Source organism: Centroberyx affinis, unplaced genomic scaffold (genome assembly GCF_046629955.1).
Source record: "Centroberyx affinis isolate AG114_WGS23_722 - 3 ecotype Tasmania unplaced genomic scaffold, CSIRO-AGI_Caff_v1 ptg004402l_1, whole genome shotgun sequence".
Lineage (NCBI taxonomy): Eukaryota > Metazoa > Chordata > Actinopteri > Beryciformes > Berycidae > Centroberyx > Centroberyx affinis.
This window is the reverse complement of record NW_027282085.1, coordinates 1-27,534: the sequence shown is the minus strand read 5'-3', so window position 1 is coordinate 27,534 and position 27,534 is coordinate 1. Positions and strand designations below refer to the sequence as shown.

General features: G+C 41.7%; 1 protein-coding gene across 1 annotated transcript in view; it reads right to left on the bottom strand.

Moving 5' to 3' along the window:
• LOC139664915 (syntaxin-binding protein 5-like) overlaps positions 1-15,997 on the bottom strand; it is a gene marked incomplete at both ends in the record, with an annotated part of 104,398 nt that extends 88,401 nt beyond the window's left edge. Inside the window, one exon of the mRNA XM_071543915.1 lies at positions 15,916-15,997. Within this exon, the coding sequence (XP_071400016.1) occupies positions 15,916-15,997 (82 nt within the window). The remainder of the gene's footprint in view (positions 1-15,915) is intronic.
• Between the last annotated feature and the right edge of the window lie 11,537 nt (positions 15,998-27,534).

The following is a 27,534-nucleotide window of genomic DNA, read 5'->3' as shown; positions in this document are numbered from 1 at the left end:
CATAGAGAGTGTGCTTTCTGCTGCTCCGACAATGAGGCTTAAATGGTGCATTTAGTCATTTAAACCTAATTGGAACTGTAATAAAAATCGAATGAGCTAATGATCTAATGATGTTTGCAGATGACTGTCACCTTGATCTTTGAGCCAGTTCCCTAGATGGAGTTGGAGGCTAGGGCCAGTCTCAGTGGAGCGATCCAGTGCACAAAGTAATACCTAGGTAATTTTCCTAGGTCTTAAATTACATGCACAATCAACAGATGATCATCATCTCTTACCACTATTACCACTGTAACATCTATTAGCACTTGCCGGCTCTTGATAATGCCAATTTCCATAAAGGACTGGAAACCTAGGAATTTTACATGTATGTAGAGTATGTGTTTGTGGTCTCTAAATTTTTTGTTACAAACAGACATGCACTACAATGGTCTAACTGCTTTTTCAGAGGGTTTTCCACCCTAACTAGAATAAAACTCTGGGGGAAACACTGAATTCTTGTCATTTTTTGTGGTGTTGGTGCATGTATTTGTTCACCCATGCATGTTTGTTTATACTTGTGTATGTATTTTACGTGTGTGTGTGTGACAGTAAGTTTAATCGGCTTTCATGTTCTACTGTATTCATCCCCGTAGAGGTGTGTGTGTGTGTGTGTGTGTAGAACGTACTTCCCAAACACCGAGGAGGGCTACAGTGCTACAGCCACTTCTTGGGAGGGGCACACGCACACACACACTCACACACACACACACACACACACATATATATATATATACTGTATATACACACACACAAGCAAGCATATGCTCCGATCAGTGGGGTACAGAGGAATCATTACAGATACACACACACACACACCAGACAAATTCACACACACAAGCACACACACATACACACAAACACCTCCCTCTCTCAGCAAGCTCAGTGTCCATTATCAGAACAGGTTTCTTCATGTTTAATTCAGCAGCCTCTTCCCTCTGGCAGCAGGCAGCAGGCAGCAGAGAGAGGGTCGCTGTCATTCCTCTCCGGCCCAAAATTGACACGGCGACATTGAAAGGAAGTCGAATGAGACTGTCACAGCAGCCCAGAGCTCTCGCTAATTCGGTTATATTTCCCTGTCTGTGTTTTCTGGGCAGCATGAACACGAGCGCTTCCTGGTCGCTCGTCATCGGCTATCTGCGCATCAGGAAATGAAAGAGGCTTTCAGCGCCCTGCCATGTAGCGGACATTAAGCAGCATTATGTTGACAGCTTCGTCCTGACAAACCTATGTACCAGCTGACCAAGCTTGGAAAAAAAAAACATAACTACAACAGGCCTGCTAGGAGATGTGTAACCTGTATTTAAGCAGGGGAAGTCAGCTGCTCCATGCACATCAGAAAGTGTAGTAAGAGGTCGTGATTCTCCAATACCCTAGATTGTATTATTTCTGGAAAAGTTTTATTGTATTTGTCTATAAATGTCGGTCTACTTTTGTTAGCATTCTGCATTTTCAAACAATGCAGCCGCCAACCCCCTGACTGCTTAACTACACTGGGTGTGTTTCTGTTTCGTCCGTTTGTGTCAGAAGGGTCGGATCAGATACGCAGCCATTTATACTGAACAAAAATATAAACGCAACACTTTTGTTTTTGCTCCCATTTTTCATGAGTTGAAATAAAAGATCTAAGACTTTTTCTATGCACACAAAAGGCTTATTTCTCTCAAATTTTGTTCACAAATTTGTTTAAATCCGTGTTAGTGAGCACTTCTCCTTTGCCAAGATAATCCATCCTCCTGACAGGTGTGGCATATCAAGATGCTGATTAAACAGCATGATTATTGCACAGGTGTGGCTTGGGCTGGTTACAATAAAAGGCCATTCTAAAATGTGAAATGTATACCTCAATGCAACCTGCTTCACTGGCCGCGTATGCAGCACGATGACGAATATGCAGACAGAGCCGGATCGGAGCCGCAACTCTGGACATATGCATGATTTCTATTTTTTGCAAGACTATGCATCTGTCTCTTGCGGATTTGAGCCATATAAATGTATAGAAATACCAAGATTTTGCTTATTATAGTCATTCATCAACATGTCAGTAAACAAGAGAAATGATACATAAGCCAGTGTCACTAAAATAAATGTTGGAGATGAGGTGGAGGTTTCCAGATGCGCATGGAGGTGAGGTTATCTATGGATCTACTGAGAAGCCTTGCATTTGGCGACAGTGCAAGTACTTCTATGTGGTACATTAATGTTCCTCACGGTAAAACTTGAGTTGATTATGGAAAAATAAGCAACACTAGCTAATTGTGTTCACTTACCCACAGGTAAAATGTAGATAGGTGCAACAGAACAGAAAGACCGCGGACAGAACAATAACAGAGCTGGTGTAGCAGCTACACATGCTGTGTAGTTAGATTGGTCAAGCTACAGGAGGACAGAAACTATAGCCTATCATGACCCTCACCCACAGACTGTTTAAAAATAGGCCCATGTCAATCACTTTCAAATCAGTGAATTTTTTTTTTAAAGCGTAGTAGTCCTCTAGTGTGTCGCAGTAGCGTAGTTTACCATGAAAATTGTACAAATTACGCAAAAAGCGTAGTGGTTGGCATCTCTGCAATCAATAACACATAATTATGGTGTTTTATGCATCGTGTAAAAAACATGGACATCAGATGAGATGATCTTGGGAGGAAAATGGCTAATCACAATGACGTCAACTAATTCCTGTCACAGTTTTGAGGATGGTGGTTATAATTAGTTTGAGTAGAATTCACTCAAACTTCCAAAGGGAGTCACTGTGAAGACTGGAGCCCAGGGGAGAATTAGCTCTAGATTACAGACTTAATCATGGGAGAAAATGACTGCATACAGTCCAAGGGAGGATGAAGACACTGCTACTCCACAGAGATTCCCATCTTGGTAAACATTTTGCTCGCGCTAACTGATGCTCTCTTCCGTTCTGTCCCTGCAAAAATGTCCATTTCAGCACGTCACTGAGTCTAGTGCGAGTCTTCAAATCTTATTTGTATTAAAGAAAAAGAAAGATTCTGCTAATGGGGTGACATGATTCACCTGTTTCCAATGCAAATCAGTTGGTGTCAAGCATTTTTGAGTGTTACCCCAGTGGGATAATTTTTCACAGTATGAGAACATCTGACTGAATATGAGACTAAATGACTTATTTTGGAAGATGGACATTTTTTGTCGTGTAACTTTTTGTCTGTCTCATTGTGTGCAGTAGCGGCCTTAGCTATGTTTCACCCATTTCAACTGAAACGGGCCCCGCACTCCCAAAGGGCCCCCGACTGACATGCAAGCATTGAATAATTCACCCACTTTTTATATATATATATATATTGTGGCGGTTACTTCAATCAAAGATAACGCACCGGACACCGTTTCAAAGCTAACAGCCAGCTTTAATTGCAGTTAGAAATGGTAAATGGACTGCAACGGTAGGCGGGTCACTTCTTTCACTACGAACATTACTAACGGTGTCAACTAATACGTACTAGTAAATTCTCAAACTAAAGCAAATACACATAATTAAAAGAATCTCGATAAGCAATTATTTAGGGTTAAATAATTCTACCAGGACAACAGTGCATGAATCACAAGCTCTCCAGGCCTGACTGAGCTGTCCACGGTGCTGAAAGAGCGCCAAGCCCAATTCATTGTAAACAACCAGTAGTTTCAGACACTTTTCATTCCCAAGCAAAATATGGCATTGCTTTTGTTGTTAATTTAATTTGAGGGAATAGTTTAAGCTGTTTTTTTATGTCAGCTGATACATAACACATTGGCCTAGTGCTATTCAATGCAGACTAGTAGTTGCCGAGAAGGGCGAGGCTTCTCCTCATTCCAAAGCAAAAATGTCATTGTTTCAGTTTTAAATTGTTTGGTTTGTAATTGTTTGGATTATTTCTATGTTGAGCTGTCCATGATGCTGAAAGTGCACATAAGCCATTTAAGTTGAAGTTCGAAAATATACCATTATTAATGCAAAAACCAACTTGAATCCTCGCTTTTTTTCCTCTTTTCGCACATTAGCTCTTGAAACGGGCCTCCAGATGCTTAAGGCCGCCTCTGACTGTGTGTGGGCATGTATGTGTGTGTGTGTGTGTGTGTGTGTGTGTGTGTGTGTGTGGGCAAAAGCCAACATTCCGAATCTACCGTTTTCAATGCCTGCACACCCTTTTCTTCCCATGACGCACACACACATTGTCTTAAAGTCCTTTTACTTATTCGCTCAAAAAACTACACGCACGCTTGATGACAACAACAAAATGATTCATCGTTGGTCTGGTAAACACTTCTGATCAATCTGCGACGGATTCCCTCACTCCACCCCTCCTTCGTCTTAGATATGAGCGAGTGTCCTTCACTTTTTTTTTTTAGTGCCGCCTGTAGCTCCTCCATCTCACTTAAACACACATGACAGCCACCTCATAACACCCTCTTTGCAAATGAGGAATTGAGGCCCCGCTTAAGAATCCAAATCATTAATCTCCCCCAAAATAATTAAACAGGAAAGGAAGAAATAACGAACGACATAATTACTCTGCGCTTTTTCTGCCTATTTGTCCGATTCGGCGGCGGTTACCTCTTATCCTCCCCCCCCCCCCCCCCCCAACCCTCACACCCCTCCAGCATCTCAGCGTTAATAGCATTAGAGAGGATATGCTGCCGCTAATCCATGTCAAATTTGACTGCTGCGGAATGTGCCGATGATTAGCTGGCACCTTCAGGAGATTAGGATGTCTGACATTAGCTTTAATTTTGTTTTCTGTTTTCGTGCCAATAACCGAGACGTGGTATCTGTCGTCTCTTTCGGTTTCACTCTCACCTCTTGTCTTGGTGTCTGATATAATGTCATTCTACCATGGTGGAGTTAATGAACATTTTTTGCTTTTGTTTTGATTTCACTTTGCGGCCTCGCCTTTCTCTACCTTACACTCTTATGACACTAACTCGTTGTTGTTCAGTGAGACAATATCACCCGAGTGAGTAATGGAGTTTTATACTTTCCGATAAATTTCTTGAATCACCCCACTTGGACAGAAAAGAGAACTTTGCCTAGATTTTAAACCAAATAACCCAAGTAAATGTATTTTGAACTAATTTTGTAACCTAAGAAAATGCAAAAAGTCAATGGGGAGTGAATACTTTTCATACCCACTGTACACAGTATCTCTATCTATGATGGTACTAACTGGACTGAAACTAATTTGGATAAGTTTAGTATGTCTGTCTCACTTTCTCTTTCTCTCGCTTGATACTAACATCAAGGTTTCCCATGTATCGGCTCTATTTGGGTGACTCACCCAGGTGAATTAACAGGCACCCAAGTAAAGTTGATGTATTTCAGGTGCTGTGATGCACTAAACACGTGTTTCTCATCAATATAGTTTATTAAAAAAAACTTCTACTACAACACCCATAATTCATTGCACCACAGCGTGCTGTATGCAAAATCATTTTATTCCTCCATTCAGTATATTCAAACAATGATGGGCTTGATGTTTGGCAGTTGTGTGTGTATCTGAGCCGGCTATAATTAGCCTCCATTTTTATTGAAATTTCATTTAGCTAGTCCCTATCTCATCTTTGTTCAGGCATTACTCTCTTACTCTGTTTACGATTAATTGGCTGACTTGCTACTGCAACTTTAATTTTCTAGCATACTGCCAGCTAGAAATGGGTGATATCAGTATTTTAATAGACTGAATAGAGGAATAATGAAAATTTAATGAACAGCAGCTGTGTCTGCTAGCTGGCGTTATGTGACTTTAGCTGATTCAAACTGCCACTAAAACTATAGCTACGCAACAACTGCTAACATTAGCCAATGTTACCTATTAGTTTGATAAATATAACGTAGCTGACTGCTATCATTAGCTAACTTTATGGACCTACTTGGTTTGGAGATATAATGTAGCTCAGGGCTAACATTAACCAACGTTATGGACCTAGTTGGTTTGATAAACATAATGTAGCTGACTGCTAACATTAGCTAACATTATGGATCATCATCAATCCAGTTGCTGTAGTCTTTGATTTGGACTTTCTCCAGCAGTCATCACTCCAGCTCCAAAGATAATTTTATGTTAAAGTTCTTATCCAAACACTGGTTGAGTTCACTCTGTTTCCATTGCTGTCTTCCAGGTAGGGTTTCCCGCCCAGAGTATGACATAAATCAAACATGGCTGCCACGTGAATAGGGCAAATGGACGGGGCGAGAGGAGGAGGAGCAGCTGCTAGTGAGGAGAACATACGAGAAAGGCAGGAGAGAGAAAGCGAGAGGCGGGCGGGGAGGGAGCCGGGTCCTGAACTCCATTATGGTGTAATTATCTGGATGTCTTGATGCCGACACGGGCGAGGCCACCAGGGTCAGAAATACAGTATGGGTAAACAGCCTATTATGGTATCCAGCAAACAGCTTCAAGTGTGTTTTTGTGTGTATTTGTATGCATAGTAGGGATGTACCCGAATCCGAAATTCGGGAAAGCACAAATAATGCGTGCGAGAGAGAGAGAGAGAGAGAGAGAGAGAGAGAGAGAGAGAGAGAGAGAGAGAGAGAGAGAGAGAGAGAGAGAGAGAGAGAGAGAGAGAGAGAGAGAGAGAGAGAAAAACATTGTGCTTTTTTTTCCACGCATGAAAAAAAACAACACAACCGAGCCCGACCCGACCCGAGCCCGAATTATTTATTTAAAAACCAAGCCCGACCCGGCCAATACCCGACACACAGTCTCGGGTCCCGTCGGGTCCGGGTCGGGTTGCAGACCTCTACTAGCGAGACAAAAGCCTGGTGTGGCAGCTGGATTTCTTTCAAACCTCCGCAACCTATACATCAAAATGAAGCGTAGAACCTTTAGTTTTTAGCTGTATGTGTTAATTTCCTCTATTTTAAAAACCCAGTCGAAATATTGAAAAAAAATTACGTTTTACCTTGTATTTCAGTCAATATTCCTCCGTTTAAGATGTAACATGCTGTATGTATCAGCCATAGGTTTCAGGGAATTTAGTTAAAAATAAAAAAAAAGACAAATTGAGAGATGAAAAGTACAGTATGAGGATGTGGAAATATATTTCATAATTAATTATATGCCAATATTAAATCAATTTGATGCTTTGAAGGCACGGAAATTGCATTGCCAATGAATATTAGGTTAGAAAATACAACATTTGCTGGATTTAACATGACTTCCAGTATAAACCATACCCACTTCTGGTCTTCTATCCGAATACAGATACAGAGACGGATAATTTTGTTGGTTGAACAGATACAGATACAGATAATGACGTCTCTGTACACCTCTAATGCATAGTATGGGTAGCAAATGTAACAGAGATGGTGGTCTGGCACATTGATGGCTTCCCTCACATTTTCCCTAAAGTCTATAATATGTTCTGTATCACAACCTACTGTACCCAGTAAACAATGGGTGCATCACTGGGTCCATTATTGGTAATCAATCAGTAAAGACAATTGATGTGGAGAATTCTACAATGGCCACCAGTGCATATCGTATGTGTGTTTGCAGATTTGATTCTCCACAGCACTTATATGAGACGTATATGAGATGTATTTGAGAGATATGTTTCATGTGCAGTGCAAGAACAGGAAACTGAATCACATCACTACTGAAATTTGTGTTGGATCATCAGCTACAGCGAGGTAACTTTGTTCCTCAAACACAGGGTCAGTTTGTTTCAAGGTTAATGAGGTGTGTGTCTGGTCATTTGGTGTTGTGTTCTGGGCTCTGGCTCAGCCGTCTGCCCTCCACTCCACCTTTCCTCCTCCTCCTCCTCCTCCTCCTCCCCTCAACCTCCTGCTCTCTGCACTTAGAAAAAACATGATTCAAGACGGAAGACGGAACCAATCAGCGTCCTATGAGGGCAGCTGGGGGCGGGGCTTAGGTGTGGCGACAGCGAGAAGCGACTGTTCGTTCACAACAACGGCGGCTCCTAAAGAGGCTAGCATACATGCTGCTATAACATCAGTTATTTCTGAACTGGAGAGGATTTCTTCATTGAAAGAAGAGCAAAGAACGGCACTGAAGGCTTTTCTGGATGGAAAAGATGTTTTCGCTCTTCTCCCGACCGGCGAGAGTTTGTTTATACGGTTCGTTGATCTGATTGGTTGAAGTTAGCCCGTGATAGACGGTGATAGACAGATGGTTCATCCAATCAACTGCCAAGTATTTTTTGAAAGTGCCTGCCCTTTTCCAAACAGTTTCCAAGGACGACTTCCCAGATGGTTCTGTGTAACAAACCATCCGAGAAACAAAGGAAAGTTGCATTGCATTCATCCATAGGGCTTTACTTTTGAAGCCCCCACTTGTGCCTCACATCTCTTGACTGTCTTTTAAATCCAGTAATTGTGGTACCAGATCACACAACTGATTAGTTTAGCTAGTTGATTGGTTTCAGCTACTATGCATCTAATAAATAGAACAGAAGGCAAAGCACTGTGAAATTATGTAAATTCCTTGTCCCCCTTAACGATTTTAAAGCAATGATGTCTCACATTTTCTATGATGTTTGGGATTGCTTCTTATAATGTATGTCCCTATATAATGTATGTCCCTGTATGTTGCTGACTGTTTGACTGCTGGAATGTGTGACTGACTGGTATTGTATATTTGTATATGAAGTTTATGAATATGTTTTCTTCTCAAGTCTCTCTTGAAAAAAAAAAAGATCTCTATCTGAATGAGACTACCTGATTAAATAAGGTTAAATGAAACAAGGGAGAATGAGGCAGTTTGCTCCTCTGCTATCAAAAACAAAATTCCTGGAACAAATTGATTTGCATTGGAAACAAGAGAAATCATCTCAGTCCATTAGCAGATGTTTACACTTGTTTTAAGAAAGATTTTATACTAGACAACATGACTTAAGATGGGTGTTCTCTACAGTACGCCTTCCCTTACACACTTCAGTCCATCTAAATCCTTTCCGCTGCAGCACCTCTCATCCACCAGCCCCAAAACCTCATCTGACACCAACCCTCAGCAGCCACCTCAGCCTATTTATGACGCGAAATAAATTATTCAACGAGCAACATAATGAATTCAGAATAGGCAAACAAACACATTAATTAGCCTATTCATACCATCCACTGACACAGGGACAGAAAAAAAAGCATTTTCTCCACATAAAAGAGTGTAAGACAATTGCTAGACGCCTTATACTTATGAAGTGGGAGCAGGAGGCCTCTCCCACACATGGTTTTTACACATGGAGAAAATAAAGTGTACATTGGGTGGCTCTACAGGTAAATTTTATAAGACATGGCAACCATTTCTGACATATATGAAAACGCTTAAACTGTGTACTCTTCCATAACTGATTCTTATTCAAACCAAATTACAATGTAGATTGGCTATAGACAACCATGACTAATATATACGTCTATTTGTTTGTATGAATGTATGTGTATTCATGTTTACATCTTTGATCTATTTTGCCGTGTGTTTATGTACGTCGGGGAGGGTATAAAACTGGACAACATGCAAACTTTTGTATTTTGGTATTTCACAAAAAAAGGAAGTAAAAAAAGGAAAATAAAATTGTAAAAAAAAAAAAAAAAGAGTGTAAGACAGGCTTACGAGTTTGACGCAAGATAAGGAGATTATGACGGTGCTGGATGCGGCGAATCGTGTGAGAGACTGTGAGACTCCTCATGATGCAAAAGCTTGTCTTTCGTCTCTCCTCTTTCTCAAGAGGTGGCCTCTTGTGCGGGTTCAAACAACTAATGGGAGTAAGTCATTACACCTCGCTGAATGTCAAGAGGCCGGTCTGGATATGCAAGCCGGCCATTAGCAGGGCAGCCGACAGCCACACACTGAATCCATGAGAGGACACTGAGATCCAGCACCGCTATTAGTCACTCTGTAAAAAAGTAGGGAAGCCTAGTCAGTGTCAGAGTGTGTTAATGTCAGAGAGACCAGTGTGGAGTGTGTATGCACACGCACACACACGCACACGTATGCACAAACCCACAGAATGAAGTACAACAATTAAAGTACGTATATACACATAGTAGCTATATATCCACAGGCACGCACTGTGTAAGCACAATGACGCACACACACATGCACGCACATTCACTCTCTCTAACACATATATGCACATATGCATGCATGGACAAACCTATAGAATGTACAAGCACATGCGCATATCACACACACACACACACACATGCTCATAAAGTCTCTAACACACATGCACAAACCCACATAATGAACAAGACCCACCTACACCCACACAGGAGCATGCATGCCTACACACAGACACACAGTCCAAACACTCTTGCACACACACACACACACACACACACACACACACACACACACACACACACTCACTAAGTCATTCTCTAAACACACACACACACACACACACACACACCTCTCTTCAGGCCTGTCCTCCTCCATTTGCCTCAGACACATCACAAAGTAGGCCGGTTAGTGCTGCAGAAGTGGGCTGAAAGAGCCAGTGGGCAGGAGAAGAAATAGAGTGGGTACAGAAAAAAGTGAGTGAAAGAGAGAGAGAGAGAAAGAGGGAGTAGGTCGGAGTGGAAGAAAGAGGACAGAGAGAGAACTTTGCTATCCAAAAACAGGCGGCATCCAGTTGCCCGTCTAACTTGGCTTCTGCTCTTCAACCCTCAGCAGGACTCTTTAGTTCTCTCACCCACCTACGGGGCACTCGTATACAGAATATTGTACAGTCCTCGACTAAGCTGCGGCTGAATGCCAAAGTTACTGTATCAGTCCTGATTTCAATAGGCTGCTCCACGCTGTGCACTGCGAGTGTGTGGGCCCACAAAGCACCACTCTGACACAGCAGATACAAAAGGCAAGAAGTGAGGGGAAGGGGGTTGGAAGTCTGGAAGAAAAGGTTCTCTGTGTGTTCTTGAGCAAGCGATGGTTCTTTACATGGCATGATGGGAAGAGTCTGATTGCGCGGTAAAAATTGATCATTACACAGGACATGATGTTACTATCCGTTGTGCCATAATACAAGATGAGCATGCATATAAAGGCCCAATTCAAAGTTTAACAGAATGATATACTACCATGCAAATGAGTACTATAGAAAACATCAGGCTACACTGTCATAAATCTACAGCACCATAAGACAGGCAGCAACACTCACCGGCTGCCTACTCTAGCTTTCAGGGTGAGTGAGTGTAGGCAAATCATCAGGGTTATCAAGTGGGCACCCTCCTTCACCGATGTTTTGTTGAATTAGACCCACAGCACCTCAAGAAGGATCAACAGTGTATTCTAGTGTCCCAGAAACACCCCCCTCTTTGCCAAGCCTCAGCAGACCCAAGTCCACTACACTGCTATCACTGCACCTGCACCTTAGTTACAACACACCTTCTACTCCAGAACACACTACATCTGCACCCTACAAAGCCACACACACTATAAAAGTTACATCCTACACTTGCCCAAGCAGAGAGCAGATACCCGGCCAACTCAGCAGTCTGCATATCCACATTGTATCTGCTTAGGCTAAGTCTGACTGTCCCTGCTGGCTTGACAGGCAGCTTCATCTGGATGCCAGGGCCCGCTCAGCTGTCCAGCCACCCTCTTTGTTTATCTAGTGCCGCTTTTCCACCGCATGGTACCGGCTCAACTCGCCTCGCCTCGACTTGACTCTACTCGCTTTTGGTAGTACCACTTTGGTTTTCCACTGCAGATAGTACCCCCTCAATGTGCCCCACACCCCCCACAACTGGTCGTCATAGCGACGCCGCGATGCCACATGAAACGCGACACACACCGCAACAATTGAGGATATGGAAGGGATGGTGTTCTTGATTCTCGGTATGTGGCTGTTAGTCACAGCAAGGAAACAGATTTTATTTCAGAAGAGGCTGAAGGCAGCAAGACAACAGACTGCAGGCTGCTCAAGGCGACGCAAGAGGTAAGCTAGTCTGGTAGCTAACGTTAGCATATATGTCCCGTGTCGCGATGACGATTCTCTCCGACCAATCAGTAGTCTGTAGTGTTTTCACGTCACCTTTTGGTATCGCCTCAGCCCGCTTGGAACCTTGACGGAGGTGCTACCAAAAAAAGTACCAGGTACCATATCACCTGGTACCTGGTACTTGCCCAGTGGAAAACCAAAAAAAGTCGAGTCGAGTTGAGCCGGTACCATGCAGTGGAAAAGCGGCACACACAATTCCCACAATTACACAGAGGCCCTGTTTGTGCCGGCTATAAGTATGGCTAATACCAAACTAATGTGCAAACAAATGCTAACAAAAACCTATGCTAATGTACAAGAATGCTTCAAGGCTAATGCTAACACAAGGCTCAGTATTTCTTCTAAACTTAGGCCCAGCTCGTACTACCAAACAAGTGTGCAAAAAATTCTAACTCACTAATGTTCAAGCATGCCATCAAGCTAATGCTAACACAAGGCTAACAAAGGTAAAAAAAAAAAGGTAAAAAACAAAACAAAGGTAAAATTGCACAAATGAACTGTTTCAAAGATAAAAACAATATGTGCTGGGCTTTTTCCCGCTCTGCCCGTGTGCTTTTCCACATTTTTGTTACACTTTTTTGTTACTTTTACATCTCATACTCAGCGCACAGCTTCAGTGGTTTGTGTGAGCTGGTACTACACACAAATTGTTTGACATCACACAGGACCCAGGACACTTGACACTGCGTTTTCTACCCCAGAAGAGATGGATGTCTGTGTGCCTTGGCAACTGTACAGTCCCTGACGTGCGTTAACATGTCCATGTCGCATAAGCAAAGAAAACTGTCCAGTTTACAGGCGATCTTGGTTTTGGCACAGTGAGTAGGGCCTGCTGTCATCATCTGTGGGAAATTGCTTTCACTAGATTCTCCAATGCGCTGTCTGTCTCAATGGGTCAGTCGTTCGACCCATTTGAAGCGAGCCGGAAGAGAGAGACACGCGCATTCAACACGGCGGTATTGAGGGTTTTTATGCTAATTGCAAAGAGGCAGCAAATATGCAAAGTGACAATCTATTTCCTAAGTGGCTTTTTAGAATTTTTTTTTTTAGAATTACAAAAAGTTACAGTTATCTAAAGCCCTTATATTTAGGAAAGGTTATGGAAGGAGAAAGAATTAGCATTTTCAGTGTTGGAGGAACTCAAAATTGAAAATAACAGCAGATGGGCTTTGGCCTTTCTAGTGTTAAACATTACCCATGTAATTAACCAAACTATTATGGTGTATCAAATTAAATAATTCTGTTTTTTCATAGACCACTTCAGTGAGTGAATTGAGTGAGAATGTGATTTTGAAACATTTGGAGATGTTCACTACTTTTCCGTTTGGCATAGGCAACTGCCAAAACCAGAAAAATGTCTGTACGCATTGTCTAAAGTTTATTTTTATACATCCCGACGCCTGCATGAAAACTGTAGTACGCAACCTTTTTGTACGTACGCAACATTTATACATGGGGCCCCACCTGGGTTTTTTCCTCTATACACTCTCCCACTTCATCCACTGGTCCTGCTTTGCCTGAGACGCTGCCTTGGCACACCTTGCTGCCTCCTCCTGTTGATGTATTTGATCTACAACCATTTTTCTCTTCCCTGATGAAGTTGCCCTACTCCATATCGGTTGCCCTATCCCCAGGCCTAAGCCTCCCCGTGCTTGTTGCACCTGCCCTACAATATCCCTGTGTCTTAATGCTGACTGCCTGTTGCACTGCCTCTCTTGGGTTCCATTTCCGCTCTGCTAATACAGGAGGTGCTGCATTCCTGACTGCTGGATCCTTAGATTCTGTCAGTGTCATCTCCAATCTTACCTTTGCACATTAAACTCCTCTGCTATGCTAGAAACAGTATAGGTAGTTCCAGAATTCCTTTCCCATACAAAGCTACACTACTAAGACAGCGTGGAACTCAAAGCCATTTCCTTACGCAAGCTGACCAACCTCTTTAACTTCTCCACCTTTGATAATGGTATCTCATACTGTCAAGGGCCGCTTTAGCCACGGCAATAGGCCAAACCGCAAACACCTCAAGCTTAAGCTTGCCTGGTAACCTTGATCTCTCCATGTCCTCAATGCCTCCACCTAGTTGCTGCCTTATCTCCTAAACCTGCTCCCTGTTATTCAGATTTGTATCATACCACCTTCCTAGGCTTTTGACAGGCTTCTCTAGAACTGTTGGTATAGCTTTCTCATCTATGTAAAACCTTTTGCCTACTAACTTCCCCTTAACAATGGATATGCTCCTCCTCCTTCCCCACCCTGATGCTCAAGTAATTACCCCCATTGCCATAGTGAAAGCTAAGGGAAAGCTAAGGAAATGATGCACCCTGCCATAATTTCCTTTCTCAAGATGCTGCCAGGCTGTAGGAAACTCTTGTTGTTGTGAAATGCATCTGAATATCTTGAAAATATGCTCTTACTAGATTCGTAATGCTACTTGGAACCCTAAAGAAATCAAAAGCCTCCCACAATGGATTATGTGATACAAAGCCAGATGTCAGCCAAATGTAGCAAGGTCCAAATATACCACACGAAGATCTCGCTTCTCTTGCTTAGCTGCCTGAATTTGATGCCTAATCATGCTTGTGTGCTCTAAGCACCCGGAAAAGCTTGGTATTCCAGCTTTTTGCACGTGTGTCAATTAACCTATTCTTTCCCATGTAATTTGACAGCCTCTGCACCACCACACTAAAGAAAATTTTCCCTTCTATGTTACGGAGGCAAATAGGCTGAAAATTATATATATATATATATATATAAGATATGTATAATATATCTGTTTATATATTTTTATCTTTGAGAATTAGAATCCCTCTACACAAGGTCACAGGGACAAGATGTGCAATGGCTGAGCCTGGAAAGAAAAAGAAACCTGAATATGTTCTCAGTCTTTTTTCCAAGCAAATTGCAGCACGAACCACAATTGCTGCAAGGCCTATGGGCTGTATGTTTATTTTTGGTATCAAAATATCATGGAAAAATACATTCTGTGGCTGCTTATTCTCAGCCTTTTGTATACGCTCTGTGGTCTTTTGATTTGTGCTCCTCAAAGACAGCCGTTGTTGTGTGCGTGCATCACAAGAGACTGGAAATCTGCAAATTTGAGTTGTTAAATGTGCGCTGCTCAATCTTTTCATTGTTGTTTATGTCATGATTGGAAAAATCTGTTAATGTGTCCCCAGCTTAAGGGGTATGTGGCAGCAGGGTGTGGCTGGAGCACCTTCTGGACACAGGGAAAAGGGACGGCTCTGTCAATCAGCAGGTGCAGCTGCAATGCGTTAGGCTGATTAGTCTGTAACCTGTGTGCCCTCTCTTGCAGAGTGAGACGGTGCCTGACGCACAGACACCACCACAGGCCCACACCTGATGTCTGAAAAGACATATCTGGGACTTCTTCTGCTTATTGTGTTTTGGGAGCTTTGGCTCCAGGCTGTTGTGTTAAGAGAATAAAGGTGGTGTCCAACAAATAGTCATCCTCGGCGTCGGCTTTTCTACAAAGAGTGTTACAATATACTACCATGCATATGAGTACAGAAAACAGGCTATACCATCATAAATCTACAGTACCATAAGAAAGCAGTGTGAAACTTTGACTGCTACACTTCTGTAAGTAAAAATATACTCGTCTTATCAGTCTAAATTAGGAAGTGGTGTTTGGAGAAGAGCGGGCCATGATCCTTACTTAAAGAGACAACACAGATTCGTCCTATTTGCCCAAATTTACTTCAGGTGTCGTATGGTCGCTGACAGGAGATCTTCTCGGTGCATGGGAAGTGACAAATAGAAACTTAAGAGCAAAATACAAAGTTGTCCCCTAAACAGCAGTGAGTGAGCATTCGGTCCAAAGAAAGCTGGAGTCGCCAACAATCACAGAACTTTCAGAAACACAGCTGGAAGAATGCATTATAACGAAGTCTTGCTTACCTCATTGATGAGGAACTGTAGTTGGAGGACAGCCGCTCCGCTCTCATGCTGACTGTAGCAGTCCACCCCGGGCCGTCCCAGTCTGATGGCGTTACAGAGTCAAGGAGATGTACAGGAAGTGTATTGATACAGGTATATCAGCACAATACAGGCACAAACATGGGACATTCATAAGGGTTGTCAGTGTGGGAGACAACAAAAAATATACAGCTAGTTACAGCTGATAACATTTTTCTTGAAGTGCATTGTGATGCATTACAAGGTGATTATAGGGGCATTAGAAGCATAGGTAAACTTCTTCTACCATGCTATGATCAAACATTGATGTAAAAAGTGTTTGCCGTAAACAAGTGTGGTCCACCGCTTACAGCAGTGCGGCGCACTGTCGGGAAGCAGCTGGCAGCAGTCGTGTCTGCACAGTCGGGAGTTACTTTAAACTGGAGAGCAAACACAGTCAAACAGCTAATTGTACTGTTTGCAATGCAAATGTTTAAGGATGACAGCATGACAGCAGCAGAGCTAATTACAATACGACAGAAACACCATATGAAGGAGTGCAAGTTCTCACAGACAGTAGGCTAGCTAGCGGATGCGCTGAGCGAGCTGAGCGGTCCCTCTTGGTGGTGGAAAGTGTGGGCTTTGACCATTTAATGGAGCATTTGGAGCGACTCGGACACTGTCCTCCCGCTACTGTACAACAAGTTATGTGAACACCCTTTGGACTGTTTGAAAGATGGCGCACACTGGATTGATTCCAGCTTTACTTTACAAAATAAACACTTGAATTTAAGAATGAAAATGCCTAGCTTAAAAAAACAAAAAACACTCAGTTGATCATTGGTCGACTATGGGTTTTGCCTGACGAATCTTGGTCGACCAGGAAAATCTTAGTTGGGGACACCCCTTATTGACAATATGCTAATAATATGCTTAGGATGTCTTATGCTGCCTTATGAGCACCATTTCAAATAAAGTGATACCATAGTCAGTGAAACAAACACTAGCAAACACTTCTATTTTTGTCATTTTGAACTTAATAGGAAAGAACACGATCTGAACTCAGCCTTTTAACTCTTTCACAATATCATGCCAAATTCAGCACTATAAAAAGGAACTTCCTTTAGAAGTTATGTAAAACCACACTGACATCGTTTCAGATGCGGTTCCTCACCTCATTTGCCAATCTTTTCCAAGGTAATGTGCTTATATTGCCATAGCAAAGAGCTACAGCTCTGTCAAACAATTACCCACCAGCCATTCACTCAATGAGTCGTATGATTGGAGACGCAGGAGGAGTGAGGACATGTTTTTGTGTGTGTGGTAGGTGGGGAAGGGGTGGTGGGGGGGGGGGGTTAGTGGTATAACTGAAATTAGTACAAAAGACGCAGGGGAAAAGTTTTATGTTAGCATACTCCAGTTAATCCAGTAGCTACCCAGGGATTTCAAGAAGTCTCCTGCAGGAACTGTTCCAAAATCCACCATCGTCTTGTAAAGGGACATTCCACTAATGAAATATCAGTATTCTAATGTGTACAACAACAGACACTGGAGTGATGCGCCTGATGGGCATTATGAGGACTATAACGCACAAAAGTAGGTAGTATTCTCACTTATTCAGACTACTCACAGCCTAAACACATACTCTAGAAGTTACTTCTAGCGCAGGATTCATCTTACCCTAAACACAGTGATGATGATGACACATGGGCCACATTTTGAAGCTTGATGAGGACAAAAATTCCATGACTATCGGTATTGTAGGTAGAGAGATAACAGTGGAAATATGATCAAAATAGTCATTCTTCTACATTCTGTAATTAACAAGTTAACTTCTTGTTAATGAAATAATGCTGAAGTTTAACAATTCATCAATTTACTGGGGACCCCCTGGAACTCCCTGAAGGACCCCTGGTGGTCCCCAGACCCCACGTTCAGTTATTTCATTTACATGAAGTTAACACAATTAGAGAATGTAGAAGATTGAACGAGAAACAGAAACAGAAAGACTGTTTTGATCATAGTTTCACTGTTATCTTTCTACCTGAAATACAGATAGTCATGGAATTCTGGACAAAATCATATCTAACAATAAAAATATTCTCAGATTTGGGTCTGAGAGACAAAATCTCATCAAATGGGGGGCCGTGGCTCTAATGTGGACTAAATTAGGGGTCCTTGATATGAAAAAGGTTGAGAATCACTGCTATATAGCATGCAGAATGTGAAAACTTTTAAACTGCTACATCCTACATCCAAACCCCATAGCAGAGTGATGCAACTGGAGGGTTATACAGCGCTGTTAGAGAAAAATGTATTTACTGTACTATATAAAAACTCTGTATACTGAAACAGCCTAGTCATCAGCAAGTACTACATGCAGTTCAGACAGCGATCATGCTACCAGAGGAAGTGTGAGCCCCAAGCACTTCCTTCAGAGCAGGTGGAAATCAACAGGAGGGGGAAATGACACGGCAAGAAAATGGAGCCAACTGGAGCCAATACAGGGGCAGTTATTTAATTACTAAAAATGGTTCACATTTCATAATGCCTCAAAATTACTCAAGAGACAGCACAGAACCCTACATAACCAACAAAATGCATTTCCGATATGACACTCTTGCAGTAGGTATTTCAACTAAAATCAAGTAAATCGGTAGCTGATTATAATATTGGCAACAGGTTGAGCTTGTTACTCAAAAAATTTATTCAATATTATTCAATACTCGGTACTGAATTCAAAACAAAAAATACTACTATATATTCTTTGCATATTCTTTTCTGCCATTTCCCATCTAAACTACACAGTTTAATGGAGAGAAGGACTGTGACTAATTATGTGGAAAATGAATCGGGGGATGAGTAATAACAAATCTACCAATTTATTTTATTTATTTTATTTATTTATTTATTTTTATTTAATTGCACTACCCATTAATGGGATAAGTAATTTTACTGACTGACAAATAGACATAAAGTGTTGAATTATTACAACATTCTTCAACATACTTATTGTGTAATGGCTGTATGTGTTCAACAATGTTCCACATACAGTGAATATGCCCCAAGGACTCAGAATCAGGAGTCCAGCAGATTGAAACCGCAGCAAGCACATCTCACTTCAATTTCACTATGTACTCTGAAGCCAATGGGCAGAAACGTCCAGACAGACTTATCATGTCTACGGTAGCAGCCGTGGGTTTCTGATATGGTGAACTGTTGAACCTCAACATACCGGTCTGCAGACCCCAGGCGCAGTGGGGAGGAAAGACAACAGTGCATGGTTCACAAACCTGCCCATGCATCTCAGCAGAAGTTTTATCTCAATCTCTTTCCAAAAGAATCCTTAACTTTCTTAATCGTAAACATTTTTGTGGTAAATTATGACTTCCAGTTGGTGATTATCATAAGGCATGTAACCACCAGTGGAAACAAAAAATCAATTATTCTTTCAGAAAAGCAGTAATTCATGCATTTTCCTTAAAGATGTGTAGCATTTTAACATTACAGTAAATCATTGCCACATTAATTTTGGGACATTAGTAGAATTACCATAAACAAACCATCAGACCATCAGCAAGATTGTCAGCCTCTACCAGCCTCTACACAGCATTTTACATTGTGTGCCACCAGGTCTGATTTGGTGGGAAATCTGTTGGATTGCTTTATGGCACAAAACAGGAAGAGGGCAGTGTTCTAACAGCGCTCCCAGCAGCTGCAGTATTTTTGATGTTAAAAAATGCTACATGTAGCACCTTTAAAAGATCCTATCCTCCTATAACATACATCATTTTGATACTACTTACTATAATGTATACTATCAATTTAAGTCATACAGGTTCATGTCAGACTAAAAAGGTGGGTAAACTGAGTTTAGGTGGGTTTAACCTCCTTTGCATCTAACAGCCGACAAACTGAATGGATCTGAGTGAATATTTTTATTATTGAATATCAGCACAAAATATAAGCTAATTATAAGGCAATAATCAAAAATCGAAATCGAAAATGTTGTTAGCAGCCTTCAAAACCCCATATTGATTGAAATCTAGACACAACAGACACCATGACGCAGAGGACACTGTGCGAGTATTACTGTGGGCACCAGGTCCACATATCTGTTTAGATGGAGGATGTGACCTTGACATGCTGATATATAGTTGTCTGGTGCGTGTGCCGGCGTCTTTCCTGTAACAGGTCATTTATGTGTTACTCATTGAGTGGGAGTCCAGCACAGCTGCGGCCCGAGCATGGATGACTAAACACTGGTCGAAGGAGGAAGAGGCACAGGGACCAATGTATCTAGGGAGTTTTAACACACACACAAAGCAGTCCTTATGGAATGGAGGAGGTTTTTGAAGAAGTGTGTACAGAGCACCACGGTTGTTTTAAATAGACCATCAAATGGGAATTCTCCAATTGATTTCCCCCCTTTCCCTCCTCTGTCTGTCTGTCTACTTCTTTCTCTCTTTCACTCAATCTCTGCAGATCCAAATCGATTAAAGCACCTGAAAGAGAGAGAGAAAGAGAGAGGAGAAAAAAAAAAACATCTGCACATCCAAGCCGGGGCAGAATCAAGCGACAAAGGTCTTTCATGCGTCTCATGCGTCCCTATTTAGCCGCCAAACCGAGAGAAAAATCTGTTTCTGTGACCTGGCAATCAGCCTGTCCACTTGGATTCCGCTAAGCCAAGTGTCTGTCTCTCTTTTCGCCTCTGGTTAGCGTGGGGCAGCTCCATTTAAAACCAATACAGCCGGTAATAGCCAGCACAAAAGGCTTAAATGGAAACAAGTCAAAGGTGGCTGCTTCGGAGTCTGTTGCAGTGTCAGCATTGACCATGTGCATATACGTCTATAGGTGTACACAAGCATGAGTTTATCCATGTGTGGAAGCAGATATGCTGTATCCTCTCACTATGGTTGTTCTCCATGCTCCGTTATCTGCTGGGAGGGGTGATAGCGTGTCCAGCATACAGATGGCGGTTTGCGGATGGCTACGATCAGCACTGTGGCTGCTGGACCTGGGGGAATGAATTAAAATGCTGCGGCCATCCCCAACTCCAGTCACTCAGGAGAGGAGCAGGTGTGTGTGTGTGTGTGTGTGTGTGCGTGTGTGTGTGTGTGTGTGTGTGCACGCATCAAGGGCTGACTTGACAGCAAACGGTAGGCGACATAAATCATCTCTCCCTGACGAGTCTTTGTACACAACGCGCTCAAATTCACATCACACTTCTGACCACGTCAAAAAACAGATGCCATCAATGCACGACGCCGACGGGAAGGCGTGGTCGCGGATATCCATGCGGGAGACGAACTGCTAGACAACGGGAAAGAATGCAGATGAGAAACCGCTGTTGTATTTGGTGATTTCGGCTTTGAAGGCCAATGTGATTCTGGGAATTTAAATGGAGATGTGTTGTTTGACACTCAAAATTGAGTCCGCAACAGTCCCACCGGGTCTGCTTCTGTACGGCGCGATAAGGACGGGGGGAAATTGTTTTGTTGCTAAAAAGTAACTGGCAATTTTAATAAATTGTTGCTGACTTTCACCGCTGTGGATAAACAACTGAATTTGGTTCAAACAAAGGTGACAATTTGGAGCCGCTCATTTCCATCAGGAGGCTGTGTGTGTGTACTCATCTTGGCAGGAATGACGACACTTAATCTAGAATAAAGGAAACAACAGCAAATGTTTCTGTTTATTTCACAATGAGCGCAAGCAGAGAGAAAGCGGAAGGGACAGGGATGAGATGGGTTTAATTGCACCGCCGCATGGCTGCTCACTAATTGACCTTGCCTTAATTACCTCGGTAAACAGTCACACGAGAGCGATGTGGATCCACCGAAGAAAGGCCAACTGACTGCTCTCTGCGACTGATCAACCCAAATGCATTAGAAACCTCTCATGCTGCATGGTGGCAAAAGAAGAAGAACTTTGCAGTCTTCTGCTTCCAGTGGAAAAGGTGGATACTCATACATTTGGCCACATAAACCTCAATGAAGCCAGTTGCAACATCACCCAACGCCAAAATCACAAAAACACAAGCTATTCTGCTGCTACAGATTTGGTGGATAACCAGTTCACACTACAGGAGAACGTCAAGACTTGACATCCAGATTTGAGTCGTAAAAATCAAACATGTTCGAAATAAAGGTGATGGTATCATCTACGCCGACGAGTGCCGACTTAGTCCAATCTTTAAAATCAGTTGTGATGCCCAGCCATAGCTATAATCAGCCTAAAACCTGTGTAGTGCGTCCCCAGCCAAAGGCAGCATCAATCCAATGTGTCCTCTTTTCTCTCATTTCAGCGTTCGAGAACTCACCTAGTTCTTGTGAACTTTACGTGACTGTCCGATACTCCAGAAGAAATATCCCAATGTCACAGCCCACGGTCCTATTCAAGTCCTTGTCAACCATATAAAGGCTAAAAATATATGATGATGACGTTAATGATGACTAAGTGAATGAAGGTCTGTGGCGCTAATGGAATGAAGAGAAATGAGTCAACCGGATGCCGGTGACATGGGACACATTGAGAGTCGAGAGAGACGTAGAGAGTGGACACAAAATAGTCACAAAGAAAATGCTGCTGAAATAACTACAGACTGATATCAGGGGTCAGAGTGGGTAGACTGAGAGAATGTGGCAAAACTAAAGGCCGAATATTAATACTGAATCTATGCTTATCACATTCACAAACAACCTGTGAGTGATTTGCAAAACACGATAAGTTTTCTCACATTGTCCACCCTAAATGGCTTTGTACCAAAGGGAACCAAAGGAATGCAAGAGGAACAAGATGTAAGATTTTCCACAAAACGTTGAAATGTTTTCTTTTGAGGTAACTTCATACCTTGTAATCTCATTTTTGTTTTAAATCTCTCTTAAATCCCTCTTTTGATTTGACAGTTCCTGTGGACCAAGAAGATTTCCTCCCGTCCGCATGGGCTTTTGGTATATGGACAAAACTTGGATGTCTTGTGCATTGCTGATTTCTCTTGTTCAGCCCAAACACATTACTTAGATTGAAATTAAGGCAATATGTTTTCATGAAAATGTTACATAGCGGACCTTTAACATAGAATTCCACCAAGCAAAACCAGCAAATCGAGAGCACTGAATCAGAACTTGTTTTAAACATTTTGTCAGCTCTAGAGAGTGAGATTTTGGTTGTTGATTGTTCCATCATTGGGGATAATGAAATTGTAATTTCTGTAACGGTCTGCCTATATCCCCCTGATCAATAAAGTCTATGAGTCTATGTGTATCTGTATTTATCATATCTCTAGTCCTCTTTCTCTGGGGCCTGCAGCAGAGAAGTAACTGATTGTAGTTGACTGTCAGTTGCACTGTTTTGCTGTTTAGCTGACGCAGTTGTTCTTGTCTATGGCCGGCTGTGCTCCTGGGCATGTACATTTGAGCGTATGCATACACATATGGCAGTGTCTGTATGTGCTTGCATATACATTTGTGTGTGCATGGGCATTAATTAGGTACGGCAATGGGTGGCACTCTCCATACTAAATTGAATGTGATTTTGTAGTTTTTATAGTGACAAAAATATGATAACATGATAATAACAGAAATCTATTTGATTAATTTATGCTTTTTTCCTTAAAATACCCTATCCTAATATAACTTACATCAGTCTGATACCATTTGCCACGATTATGAATTTACCTCATAAAGATTTATATCACTCAAAGGTGGCCAAACCATTTTCTACAAATAAAAAGGAGGGTTAACATTGGAAAGGCCAAGCTGCAGTCAACTGATGGCTGTTTTTAGAATTTTTGAACTGAAACAGGCAGTAAAAGTTTTAAAAATGAAATAAGTTATGAACAACTTAATAGATAGGCCTACTAACAACACACATTTGATATTAGTGACACACTGACAAGAGCGTTAGCAAACTTACGCCTGCCGAACAGCCAAGTTTAGCTAACAAGTGCATTCATGTTGTTGAGAATTTAGCTTAATTACATAAGCTAACGTTAAGCTAACCACTACGGCATGCCATTTGACGCTTAGCACATCAAACCTTGGTGTGTTAACTTAGCAGTGATTTCATAATGTCAACCCTCAACATCCCCGCGTTTACCTTGGCTGAACACTTCATATTCGGTGGTGTCTAGGCTACTGGAGGGAAAGAGAGGTAGAGAGGAGGACTGAATGTGAGGAGGGAGGGACATACCGAAGTTAAGAGCACTGATTGGCTGGGAAATTGACACTTCACGCTTGTCAGTCATTCCAGCTTCATACTTCAGCTGTAAGTTTTTGATCAGGTAGCTTAAAAAACAACAGCGCTCTTTTGGTGTATTTTAGCGTAAAAACTCGTAACAGCATAGGCAAATAGATAAATCTAACAAAATGGATCCCTACTAGCCTGCTGTGTTATTCAGTGTACTTTCCTTTACAGAACCGTGAAAGTCATGGCAACATAAGTAGCATACTCACGAGGCAAAGTAACATAATCAGAGGCTTTGCCCACTAATTATTCCACTATAGGGACCCATTTTACCATTCCTACATCCAGCACTGTGAGCATCAATTTAGAAAGTCAAATCCAATGCTATTTTTGCTTGAACCTTTATTTCATGTTCATTGCTCGATGGTCAAACTGGTGAATTAGTCAGCAGCTCAGTGACGGTAAAACATTCTGCAATCTAACAGTGACAGACTAATTGTAATTGGAAACAGCAGGGGCACTGAAGTAAAATGACAATAGCAAATGGCAATAGCAAAATGGCATGAGTAGTAATAGCTAAAGCTAAACCGATATTGGTTTGTCAATGTACAGTACTGGGCTGATATTGGCCTTTCATTAAAAATAAGCCAGTTGTTGTCATCATATAATGGATATGATGCAGGTTGTTTGATTATATATGAATCGTATCATTAATTAACACTAAACAGGAAGCCCTTAACCTGAACCTACTGTTTCAGAGGCTTTTCCACCCTGGCAAGAATACAATTCTGGAGGAAACACTGAATACTAGCAATTTGGGTATTTTTTGGCATGAAAGTGGTCAAATTTAAAGATAATGAATATTGGCACAAAATATCAGCTATTGGTAGCTTCAATCCAAAACCTGGATCGGTCAAACTAGTAATGACCACATGTTAGATATCAGGGACAGACATATGCAAACACACACACACACACACACACACACACACACACACTCACACACTCACAAGTCAAAGAGTGAGGAAGGCTTGATTCAAGGTACTTTTTTTTTTGTATGTATGAATGTATTTCTACTTGTTCTGTTGTCTTGGAACTGTAGTTTTGTCCCTCTCACTCCTTAATAATTGGCTGCTCATATTGCAGGTAAAGCCGGAATTTATGCTTATTCTACCATTGTACTAACTGCAAGTCTCTTTACATAAAAGCATCTGCTGAATACCTCAAACGTACATGGAAGTGATTTGTCAACGGGGGCAGAAACCGTCTTGCTTCTACAATGATGTTCTTGCATAGAATCGGCCTTGAAGCTGGTGAATCTGTGGGTGTGTACATGTGTCTGTGTGTTTGCACGTGAGCACATACATCATGTGTAGGCTTGCACTTGTGTCCAGGTGAATTTTCCAGAAAGACTGTGCTGTGTTTTGGCCCAGGGGGGATATCTGTAGATCACTGTCAGTGGTATATATGTTGAGGTGCAATCTCCCAACTTCTGCCAGAATGCAGCGCTCATTAGAAAGATTAGCGTTCTGCATTAGCACTGGCAGCCTCTGGCCATGTACCGATTTTTACCAGCACAGCATGGTGTAAATAACTGTCAAAATGCACCTAGAAAACTGGAACCCAGTACAGGATAGCAGTGTTGCTATTATTGGCTCAATGCTCTAAGTATGCTATGAAAAAAACGAGACAAAGACTCAACTCATACAGTTAGATACATTCACACTGAGAGCTGGGTAGGCCTGTTATGTCTCTCCAACATGCCATTTTGTCTCTTTTGCATGTTTTGTTTCATATTGTATCACATCATTTTGTTCCGTGATTGATTGTTGATCAGTTAGATCTAGGTAGGCTTGTTCTCTGTAAAGTCCTTTTAGACATGCTTGTGATGAAGGGTTGTATAAATAAACTTGACTCGATTTGACCAGAACTGAACTTTTTGTTAGTATGTGTGTTAGGGTAGTGCAAGGTGAACATGATACAATATGAATGGATCATTTAACACACTCCCTGTTAAGGATGTCACTTACATAATTCTGCAGTATAAACAATATAGTAAGTATAGCCTACATGTAAAAAGAATGAGGGACAAGATATTCCATTTCCAACTCACTCCTGCTAATGAGTACGCCTTACTCTCTGACGCTATTCACATTATTTCTTATATGATAAGTTCCATGGTGTTGCTCTTACCACCTGGTTTGCCTTCTCCTTAGAAGTCCTTGCACGTCCAAGTTGTGAATATACAGTATATACAAACAAGCACATAATGATAAACTGCGACCAGCTTGGCACTTGCTCAATTGCCAAATCTGCTAAACAGGTAACCAATGGAAGTTTGGATGGTGGTAAAGTTGGGCACAATTATCGACATTGCCGTAATTACCTCCTTGTCGTTGTAATTTGAACCTGTGTTTCGAATTCCCATTCATAATCTTGCATCGAATGTAAGTATTTAGAGGACGTTTCACTGTGCAATGAGGGAAAAGTTGCACTTAACAAGCCTACATTTTCTGACTCTAGGTTTGAACCCATGTCTCTAATCCTTAGCTTTACCAACTGAGCTATACAGTCAGTGGTGATGCAAGTAAACTGTGTTACCATAGGTTGTCTGTTGGTTCTGCACGTACACTGCAGAAAAACACTATGCCTTGTTAAAATTAATTGTCAATTGATAATTTCAATGAATAATTTCTGGTTTACATAACACAATGGCTTGCACTCAACCTACCTACCTGAATACAGTTACATTCATAGTCAAAGTGATGCAGCTCATGGAGTGCTGCAGCTTAGTGGGCACATGTGCAGTAACTGACTGACAGATCAGCTGACTGACTGACAGAGTGACTTGCTGTTGGTCGCAGCTTAAAAAATACAGTGTTTTATAACTGCTTCTACCGGGATGAAAGTCTTTTCAATAATTCAGGGCAAAAAGCTTGCTACATGACAACTAAAACTAGCCACGTCCATTTCTTACTACCAGAGAAGATGCTCCTAGAATAAAAAAGGATTAAGAGCAAAACACAAAAGAATTGATGTTGACATCTCAAGTGAAAACTCCTTATGGATACAAGACATGATCTGGTGATTAGCAAAATGTTTTCAGCTTTATATAACACCTTGGTTAGTGTGATAACACTGAGCATACTTAACACATCCCATGCATGTGTAAATGCATGTACATGTGTGTGTGGGGTTTGTTTGTGTGTCCATGTGTCTTTCTATATGTCTGTGCATGTTTTAATGCGTGTCTGTGCCTGTGTGTGTGTGTGTGTGTACCTGTCTGTCAATCAATCTTTGAGGCCAGATGGAGGTTATATGATCATAGAAAGAAAACTGTGGCTTATGCTGCCTTCAAGGAGTTGTCGTTCATTCAAGTTCTTTTGATCAGCTATAACAACAAAATGGACAAAAGTATTTGGTAACACTTTAATA